Source organism: Naegleria gruberi (genome assembly GCF_000004985.1).
Source record: "Naegleria gruberi genomic scaffold NAEGRscaffold_73, whole genome shotgun sequence".
In the NCBI taxonomy this organism is placed as follows: domain Eukaryota; phylum Heterolobosea; class Eutetramitea; order Acrasida; family Naegleriidae; genus Naegleria; species Naegleria gruberi.
The window spans coordinates 207,607-217,776 of NW_003163254.1; the positions used below are offsets into that span (position 1 = coordinate 207,607).

At 26.0% G+C, this 10,170-nt stretch overlaps 5 protein-coding genes across 5 annotated transcripts in view; 3 read left to right on the forward strand and 2 right to left on the reverse strand.

Annotated features, from left to right (window-relative positions):
• Window positions 1-711, forward strand: part of NAEGRDRAFT_74786 (uncharacterized protein) — a gene marked incomplete at both ends in the record, with an annotated part of 3,051 nt that extends 2,340 nt beyond the window's left edge. The window contains one exon of the mRNA XM_002670237.1: window positions 57-711. Coding sequence (XP_002670283.1) covers window positions 57-711 — 655 coding nt within the window. The remainder of the gene's footprint in view (window positions 1-56) is intronic.
• A 2,555-nt stretch (window positions 712-3,266) lies between these two features.
• On the reverse strand, window positions 3,267-4,289 carry NAEGRDRAFT_74787 (uncharacterized protein; the record flags this gene model as incomplete). Its single annotated transcript, XM_002670278.1, has 1 exon — window positions 3,267-4,289. The coding sequence occupies one exon, from the start codon at window positions 4,287-4,289 to the stop codon at window positions 3,267-3,269; it is 1,023 nt and encodes a 340-aa protein (XP_002670324.1).
• A 274-nt stretch (window positions 4,290-4,563) lies between these two features.
• NAEGRDRAFT_81908 (uncharacterized protein) lies at window positions 4,564-5,373 on the forward strand. Its single transcript, XM_002670238.1, has 2 exons — window positions 4,564-4,594; window positions 4,711-5,373. Exon 2 carries the CDS (start codon window positions 4,793-4,795, stop codon window positions 5,312-5,314), a length of 522 nt encoding a protein of 173 aa, XP_002670284.1. The 5' UTR covers window positions 4,564-4,594; window positions 4,711-4,792; the 3' UTR covers window positions 5,315-5,373.
• A 238-nt stretch (window positions 5,374-5,611) lies between these two features.
• NAEGRDRAFT_74789 (uncharacterized protein) lies at window positions 5,612-7,024 on the reverse strand (the record flags this gene model as incomplete). The annotated part of the gene is made up of 1 exon (XM_002670279.1): window positions 5,612-7,024. The coding sequence occupies one exon, from the start codon at window positions 7,022-7,024 to the stop codon at window positions 5,612-5,614; it is 1,413 nt and encodes a 470-aa protein (XP_002670325.1).
• Window positions 7,025-8,522: 1,498 nt separating this feature from the next.
• Window positions 8,523-9,725, forward strand: NAEGRDRAFT_74790 (arfGTPase-activating protein; the record flags this gene model as incomplete). The annotated part of the gene is made up of 1 exon (XM_002670239.1): window positions 8,523-9,725. The coding sequence occupies one exon, from the start codon at window positions 8,523-8,525 to the stop codon at window positions 9,723-9,725; it is 1,203 nt and encodes a 400-aa protein (XP_002670285.1).
• Between the last annotated feature and the right edge of the window lie 445 nt (window positions 9,726-10,170).

Genomic DNA, 10,170 nt, shown 5'->3' on the forward strand with positions numbered 1-10,170 from the left:
GCTGAATTGAAAAATCATCATTTCTATACTTACATTGTTGGATTTTACTTGATCAGTGGTGCTATTTATTTGGTCAATTATGTTTATACTCACAGATCACTTACTGAAGCTATCAAGTGGACTTTGGTTGTATTGAAATCATTTATTATGGGAGTATTTTCTATTGTGTTGATCCCATTACTCATAGGTGGTGCTGTACATATGTCTGTAGTGGTACCAACCACTTTATTTATTAGCAAGCTTGAATCTGAGGATCTAGATGATAGTTTGAGTGGCTCTCAACCTGTTCTTATGTTGGCAGAGGTATGGTCAACTGGGTTGTTATTCACAATTGTAGCTTACAAAGTGGTTAAGTTCTTGCCAGGTACGGAAGAAATATACACAGAAATTTCCCGCATCAAGACAAATGGATTCAGAAATGTTGAATTTATTAGACCTTTGAATCGAGTGCTTTTACCATTTGTGTATAATTTGGTTCTTTTCTTGACTTTACCATTTATTGTTTCCAAGTTAGTTGTTCCATTCTTTGTTACTCCATATGTTCAATATCAATTGTTTGTGTTGAGCTATCCTGCTCTTGTTTTTTGGATTGTTTCAAAACATATTTATTTTGTGTTAGCCAAATTATACCACAAACTTCATGATTTAGTTATGGATCAACTATTCCTTTCACAAGAAAGATTAATCAATCACAGAGATCAACAACAATAAATTGTTATTGTCCATTCTTACTGAGATCTTTTTTTAAATTAATTTCTTTCCATTCTTGAACAATTCTTTTAGCCTCCATATTTTGAGATTTTAATCTTTCAAAACAATCTAACATATCATTCATACAATGAATTGAAATCTTATCAAACACACCACTTGAAATTGATTGATTTTGGATTGAGTTTAATATTTCATCATGAGTTTCAACCAATTTAGGATAATTTAACTCTAATGGTGAGCCGTGTTTTAAATAGGTATTTAAAATTTGTAAAGCAATTTTAACTCTATTCTTTTTAGCTGATTTTTTAAATGTTTCAATATGTTTATAACATAAAATACTTTCAGGTGCGTAGCTTCTTCTAGCGAAATCTAAAAGCATGTTAAATGTTTTTTTCTGAATTAGGAAATATTTAATTTCAGAATTTTCAATAATTAAACTCATTTTTCTATCATATCTAATTGCATAAATAATTGGAAGTAAAACTGTTACAATTACTTCTGTAAATGAATAAATAATAAATAAATATCCATATGGAATAAAAAAATCCAGTAAATATTTAAAAACTGGAATGAAGGCAAAAATTATAAATAATACTATTGTTAATATTTGAATAATTACTATAAATATTGCCTCCCTTTTAATAAAATATGTATCCTTATCTGTGAAAAAGTATAAAACTAGTCCAATCAATTCAAATATCATGTAAAATATTGTTGTAACTGCAACAATGATTAAAACATTTGTTGTACTACTACAACCTCTATTGAATACAAAAATTCCACCTCCTTCTGTAGCAAATATCTTATCTTCCAAAGGAGATTTCTTCAAACTCACTCCATATTCAATTCCACCCAATAGAATAAATATTAATATATGAACAATTGAAACCAATACATAAACTGGTATAATAAATTTGTAACTCACTAGAAAGTTCATAATTTTGTGAGATTTTTCATTGGAAAATCTATTGAAAATATTAAATTTTCCACCAACTTGTAAATTATTGTTTTGTTGAAAATCAAAAATTTCATTTGGATGAATCCAAGAAATAGAATCTTGATCTTGTGCAGTATTTGTTGTTGATGTATCTTCCATATCCATTATATCATATATATTTTCCTGATGATCATTTGGTATTTCATTAAATTTATCATTTCCAATATTATTAAAAGTGGTATCATTATCAATAGTATTAGGAGTATTATTGTTAGTGTTGTTGTTATTGGTATTGGATGAATCTATTGTTGATAATTCTGATTCAGTACTTTGAATTTTTTGTAATGATTTTTCATTTTTTAAATTTTGAAATGTTGACTTTTCCATAATAAATGATTTTTCCTTCTTATTTTCATTACTGTTAATAGTAAATATATTAGTTTTATGTAAATTCATCCAATGCATGTAATATAATCTGAATAATCTAAATATGGAAGGCATAATAACAGCAGAAGGTAAAGCAAAATAGGAAAGTAATTAAATTCCACAACTGAAATATTTTCTTCCAATAGCAAAACGAAGACATAATGTTATAATACACCATGAACTTGCAAATAAAGTCATTATCATATAAATTGGATGTCTTGCTTTGATATGTTTACTGTTTCTCTTCCAAAAAAGTCCAATTCCACATAAAACTAAAACAATTAAATAAAGAGTTAGACATAAAATAGATATTGATGATGATAACCATGTTTCTGGACATATTCCATATTCAATTATTCCTTTATCTTTACTAAAATCTCCTAATTGACTTAAAATTGAATAACACAATGTTACGTTAGTAGTGGTAGTTGTATTACTGTAAGTATTATTGTATGCATTTTCATTAGTTAACGATATTGAATAGATGCGAAATGTATCAAATAGAATAGAAGATGATTCCAGAGCTTTTGTTGCCATAATTTGTTGTGTGATTGTTTTAAAATGTTGATTATTAACAATAATGGAAGGTAATCATTTGTCCGGACAAAAAAACTTATTTGCCACACTCGTTTTTGAAGAATGTTGGGGTGTTAATATGATGAACTTGGAATAAACTGAGGTTTCGAACAAGAAGCCGAAAGGGTGTTGAGGCAATTTTTTTAAAACTTTTCAATGGAAACCCAACAAGGCTCAACAACTCGTTGATCTTCCTGTGTGTGAAATATTGATCCATCATTTATATGAGTTCAACACAATACTTGGAAACTTTAATTGATCAAACATTTTGATGGAATTGAAATTAATCTAGAACGATATTCCCATCCATTATCCATTTCAATATTTGATAATTTGTGTGCAATTAACTTGTAGTGGGGTGATTTGTTTTCTAATAGAATAAATCCAGGATGTTTCTGAATTGAAAAGTGAATGTAAATTAGATTTTCATCAAATAATTCATAATGAACACGTCCACCATTCTTACTAATTTCCCTATGCATTGTTGGAGTAACTTTAACAATTACTCTATCAATTTCTTCATTTGTAATTTTAGGTCTAGTATTTTTATAATTGGAATTTAAGGGAATACTATTACTAGGTAGACTATTATATCCAAGAATTATAAATGTATTTCTTAATAGATTAGAATTGGCACGTTAAAATTTCTTGAATTTAGTTTTAAATTTCTAACGTGAATTGGTAAATGATTTGTAATTGGTGTAAAATTACCAGATTCAATACTAAATTCATAAACATTACACAATTGAAGACTTTCCATATTATCAAAGGTAGAACAATTAATTGTAATAATTGAAATATTAAATTCTTTACAAATTTCAGAAACTGGTTTAAACTTGTTTAAAAATTCAATTGAATTAACATTAAATAATTTAATATTAACATTAATTCTTCCAAAACTCAAACATTGAATTAATTTTGATAATAATTCATTATTTCCTATTAAAGGTTCACAATTTAAAGAGAATGAAATGTTTTTCAAAGTTGATTTTAAAATACATTCAATAAATCTTTGAATATGATTTTCTGTTCTTAATAAAATAGTTGAATTAAATGTTTGTAAAATTCCATTATTTAAAACTTGTTCACATGCAGATAAAATAATATCAGCTTGAACACTATTACTAACAATTAATTTCAATACTTTTAAATGTTTAAATGTATTTAATTGTGAACATGCAAATTTAGCAAATTCAGTATCTATGAATATACATATAGATAATTCTTGTAATGAATCTTTACTTGTTTCAATAATTTTCTTTAACAATTCAATTTGATTTCTATTAAAATTTAAATCTAATCTTTTAATTGTATCTTTATGATTAGTTAAATATTCAATAAATTCAATGGATCTCTTTTCTGGAATTATTGATTCTATAAATTTATTAGAATCACTCATTTCAATAGTTTGAACTTTTGTATAGTATGGTTTAATTCTTTTTAATTTTTCATAATATTGTTCCGAGAATGTCCATACTAATCTATTATAATTATAGGGTTGATGACATAATTTATTTAAATATTTACAAGTTAATGAAATAGTATCTAATACATAGGAACGTTCTAAAAATTCAAATACATTCAATAATATATCATCTATTAAAAGTGAGTGAAGTGTTGATGATTGTTTAAATGACATTTTTTATGAGCTATTTAAGTTTTGTTTCCTGAGTGCGAATTGTTTAGGAAATAATCAATATTAATAGGACCTTTTTAGCAGTTACACTGAACTATGGTTCGAAAGTGAACTACAATTTACCATTGTTTTTCGTGTTCATTGGTATTTGGTAGGAGGGATGGAAACTCATTTGTAATAATAAAGCAAATGCAAAATGCTAAGGATGAAGGTAGCAGTTTGGCGCTAAATTTAATAAAAATTTAAAAATCATAAAAAATGTTCTTCTTGCCATGGGGAGTGAGATGTTTTCTCGGATCATTCACATTGTACGTTTTCTAAAATAATGATCATCAACCTTTGAATATTCATCTATTATTATAATAACAATAACAACATCATCATGATCATATTACTTTGGAATATTTGGAAATACATTTTATAGATTTAATTGTAACGTTTTTGCGAGTTATCAAAGTTACAAGGCTTTGTCTCAAAAGAATGCTAAAGAATCAGCTAGATGGTTAATGTATTGGTGCGTGATGGCAGCCTTCCTCTCATTGGAAAATATCTTCTACTTTGTATTATATTCACTAGTACCTTTTTATCCGGAAATCAAAGTAGTTTCTCTTTTGATTTTAGTAGTTTCAAACTATGCACCAATCTATGTTTTACATCAATGGGTTATTCCAAAATTAGAGAGTTTAAATATTCCTTATTACGTTAATCATGTATTCGTAAATCATGCAGTGACTTACCTTACATATGGAATTAGATTCATTTTCAGTAAATTAGCAAAGAAGAGTGCTCAATTGAATAGAGATAATTTGGAACAATTGGATTCAATGATTGGAGCTATTGATGATATTTCATATGAATTGAAAAAGATTAGAAAAGAAACTCAAAGATTACATCAACGTGGAAGTTCTAATAGTTCAAGTGGAAAAGTTCTAACATCCACTACCAGTTCTGATGCCTTAAGAAGAGTAAGCTTGGGAATTGGTGATTTAATATCTAACTCCTCCCTGATTAGTTCAACCACACATTAAGAGTGAGTGGTTACAGAAACAATCATTCACATAAAGATATCTTCCCCTTTTTGAATAATAAAAATATTTCAATTTTTTTAAAAAAATATTTTAAACCATAAATGCTACCTTGAAACTGTTATCCAAAGTTAGCACAGAGAAAATAGTTATTGATAAGTTAATGATGATTTTGTTCTAACTAAATTGTATGAAGAGCGAGTGATTATTTATACAAATTCATGGTCTTCTATCCCCGGCTGATTAGCAATATTTTTATTCACAACAATCAAATGAGTTTTGTTCTTTTCCTTAAACATTTTATTGTTCTGCCTCCAAGTCTGGATTTAATTTCAAGAATACTTGTTCTAATGTGGATTGAGTTACTATGAATGATTGCAAACCAATTTCATCCTTCTTTTCTGTTAATTGTTTAAAAAGTGTTGGGAATTGTGGCAGTAAATCGTTTGATAGGGTACATTTACATTCATTTCCACTTGATTCAAATTCAAACTTGGTTGGATCTGAAATGAAATTAGAAATAAATTGTTCAACCTTTCTAATAGATTCACCTCCATCTCTACAAATCATATCAAGACTATAACCAATGCCAAAATGATTTTTCAAATACAAAGGACTTCCAGAAACTTCTAATTTTCCATTCTTTAAAATATGAATAATATCTGAAATAGCATCAGCTTCTTCCATTTGGTGTGTTGTTAAAAAGATAATTTTACCATTCTTTCTAAACTTTTGTAAAATAGTCCAAATTAATTGTCTATTTTGAATGTCCATTCCAGAGGAAACTTCATCTATGAGTAAAATTTCTGGATTACCAATAATTGAAATGGCAAATGCAAGTTTTCTCTTTTGACCACCACTCAAATCTGATGCAATTTTATATTTAAAATCCATAAATTCTAATTCATTTAGAATTGAATCAATTATTTTATCCATATCTTTAAAATTTCTAATAACACCATTTCCATTTAAACTTGTTTTAATAATTGCAAATATTCTTAAATGATCTAAAACTGATAAATTTTGGAAAATTAAATCATCTTGAGGACAAATGCCTAATTTAGATCTAATATCATCAATATTAGTGTTAACATTTAAATTATTAATATAAATATTACCATCATTAGGTTTTAATAAACCAACAATTAAAGAAAATAGAGTTGATTTACCACATCCATTTTTACCTAATAAACAAGTAATTTCACCTTTTTTAATTTCCAAATCAAGTTCATTTAAAACTGTTAATATTTCAGTTTTAGGTTTAAATAAATTTAGAATTGAATTTGTTTTGGAAGTATCTTTTTTAAATGTTTTTGTAATTTTTTCAATTTTAATATTTAATTCAGAATTATTTACATGTTGTTCTTGTTGTGTTATATTTTTAAAAAATTCAAAAATTGATTGATTTTGTCCAAATGTTAATTTATCAAATAAAATTGCAATTAAAATATATAAAAATAAATCTAAAAATAAATATCCAATTAATAATCCAAAATTAGTTTGAATTAATTGATTAAATTCATGTTTAGAAACTAATTCATAAATTAAATCTGAAAATGTAATAGGACTAAATAAATAAACAAAATAACGTAAATAATTAAAAGTATTTTCTGATAAAATTGGTAAAACTAATCTAAAAATAACCCAAAGTATTTCTAAAAACATGAAAAATAACATTGAAACAAATAATGCTTTCTTTGGATCATTAAACATTGAACCAATAATTAAAATTAAAGGAATTCCACTTGATAAATATAATGTTAATAAACTTGCAAATATAAAAATATTTAAATTTTTAAAAATATTTAAAATTAAAATTGAAGTACAAGTTAAAAACATTAAAATTAAAATTTCAATAAACCAAGACATAAAATAAGATAAAATATAACTAGTATTATTACATCCCATTAAAATCATAAAAGATTTAATTTTTGATTGTTTTTCTGTTACAATTGTAATTAAATTTGGATTAAAAAAATTTAAAATACTAAAAGAGAATAACATTGCATAGGTTATTGTTATTGTAAATGATGAAACTGTTGCTTCTTGTGTATTTGGTAAATTTAATGAATTAATTTTCATTGAATTTAATGTTTTTTTAGTATTTTTAGAATTATAAACTGCCATATTTGTATATTTTTGTAAATCTAAATAATATTTAAAATCTTGATATTGATTTTGATATAATGAACTTGTTCTATTTGTAAAAATTACACTTTTAGATTTAATATTTATAGAAAGTAAATAATTTTTATAATTTTCTAAATATTCTGCATTTGTATTTTCAATATTAAAATTAATTCGAGTTTTGTTTTCCAAAATTGAGAGTAAATTATTTTTTAAAACATCACTTCCACTATTAGATATGACATAAATAGAATAATCTTTTATATTTTCTTGTTTATCCAATATAATATTATTAATAGTTGAAATATTTCCGTTGTTTGAAGTTGTAAATAAAAAGTTACTTAAAATCCACAAAATAATTACTAATTGTATTGGAAATGTAAAGGCTGAAATGGTTTGAAATGGTTTTTTAACTTTATATTTAATATTTTTATAACATAGAATAATTGTTTGTTGTATTACTGATTGAATAAATAGTTTCAGATAGGATGTTTGATTTGTTTCATGTAAATTATCATCATCATGATAATGATGAATAGAATCTTGTTGATCATCAATGATGGATGGTGTATCATCCTCTTCCGATAGTTGTTGTTGTTGCATTTTTTTAATTAGAAGACACTACTCGGTTTCATTAAGAATTATAAACAGTCTGTGTTATTTCAAGATTTTGAAGTGCATTTACACCACGATGCAGACATTGTATTTAAATTCTGGTTAACATTTTAACCCCACTAATATCACTATTACTAAGTTTCGTCAAGAATAGTTCCAAAACAAGTGTTTGTCTTTTGATTCAAAATATTCATCTATTCTTTAACAACCAAGATTAAGAAATCATAATGAAGAATCCAACCTGATTCTTAGGAGTTGTTAAAAAAAGGCTGGAGTTGGCACGAAGGAGTCACAATGTTTTTAATTTTAATAAAAAAATTTTTAAAAAACAAATAGCACTCCGACCACTAGCCTATTTTCCCGTTGTGGCCAGAAATTTCATCATCAAAAATCTCTTTTTCATCATCTTATAAATTTTGTAATAATAATTAAACTCTAGTAATATATAAATATAATTGTACTTTAGAAAATGTTGAAAAGAATTCAATCCGGTTCAAATTATGATTCCTCTCCAACTTCACCTACCTATCATTCAAGTGGTGGTAGTAATTCATCATCATCATCATCAGCCTCATCTTCATCAAATAATAGAGATAAACAACAAGAACAATTTAGAAAAATTCTATCAGTTTTAATTAAAAAACCAGGAAATGGAGAATGTGCTGATTGTACAGAAGCAAGACCTGTTTGGTGTAGTGCTACTTTTGGTACATTTATTTGTTTGAGATGTGCTGGTATTCATCGTTCATTAGGATCACACATTTCATTTGTTAGATCTGCTGAAATGGACAAGTGGGATGAAAAACATGTTAAAATTATGCAATTAATGGGAAATGAAAGAGCAAAACAATATTTTGAATGTAATTTACCAGAAGATAAAAAGAAACCAGCACGTATAGATTCTACTCAAGTTGTTGAACAATATATCAAGGAGAAATATGTTAATTTGAAATATGTCCCTAAAAAAGAAGATGGTAAAAAGATGACTTTTAAGGAATTTTTGGAATTGGCAAAACAACATGATGAACCTAATGAAGATGACACTCTTCCACAACAAAAGAAAAAGAAGGAAAAATCTGAAAAATCTGAAAAGAGTGAAAAGACAACTGTAAAGAAAAAGAAAGTTAAGAAAGTTGTTGCAGATGAATCATCATCATCACCAACAACAACCACTTCAAAGAAGAAGACTGAAACAACAGTTGAAGATTTAATTGGAATTACAACCTTGTCACCATCAAGTACACAAAACTTGACAAGCATTGATGATTTTATGAGTGATATTATTTCACCAATTACACCTTCAATGAATGAAATTCCAACACCTGTCTCTGCAACTGATAATACTCTTCTTGGATTTTTAAGTGACAAGTTTTCATTAATTGATTTGGGTTCATCCAATGCTGGTACTACTAAGGGTTCTGCCTCTCCAACTGTTTCACCAAACGTTGTTAGTAATAATACCAGCTCTACAATAACTGAAACAACAGCTCCAAAGAAAAAGACAGTCAAGAAGAGTGTTAAACCAATCAAGACTAAGAAACAAGAATCATCTGATAATGAAGATGAAGATTCTGCTGATGAATATGATGCAATTTTCCAAAAGACAACCACTCAAAAAGCAGCTTCTCAAGATGAAAAGAAGAATGCCATCTTGGATTTGTGGGGACATTAACTCTGTGTGCTATCCAATTAGTAAAATTTATCGTGTCCGTTCATTCCTTTCATCAAACAATTTTATTATCAAAAAAAACAACGAAACATAATAACAGTAGTTAATTCTCATCATTATCACTATATTTAATCATCATTATCATTATATTTAATTTATTATATACATTTATTAAAATCATGATTGAAATATCATCACGTTATCCACTCAATCATATCAAGACACTTCTCGTCAATTCATCCACAACAACAAATTTATCATCACAAGAATTAAATCAATTAATTAATAATATTAATAATAATCTTTATTCCGATCATCAATCTTCTTCATCCTCACAAAATAATAATTCTTTCCATATTGATAATAATTCTAATAATATAAATAATTCTAATATAAATATAAATAATAATATAAATATAAATAATGAAATAATACAAATAAATAATTA

Excerpts from the sequence above, each read along its gene's own strand:
- NAEGRDRAFT_81908 (XM_002670238.1), top strand. The coding sequence starts at position 4,793 with ATGTATTGGTGCGTGATGGCAGCCTTCCTCTCATTGGAAAATATCTTC.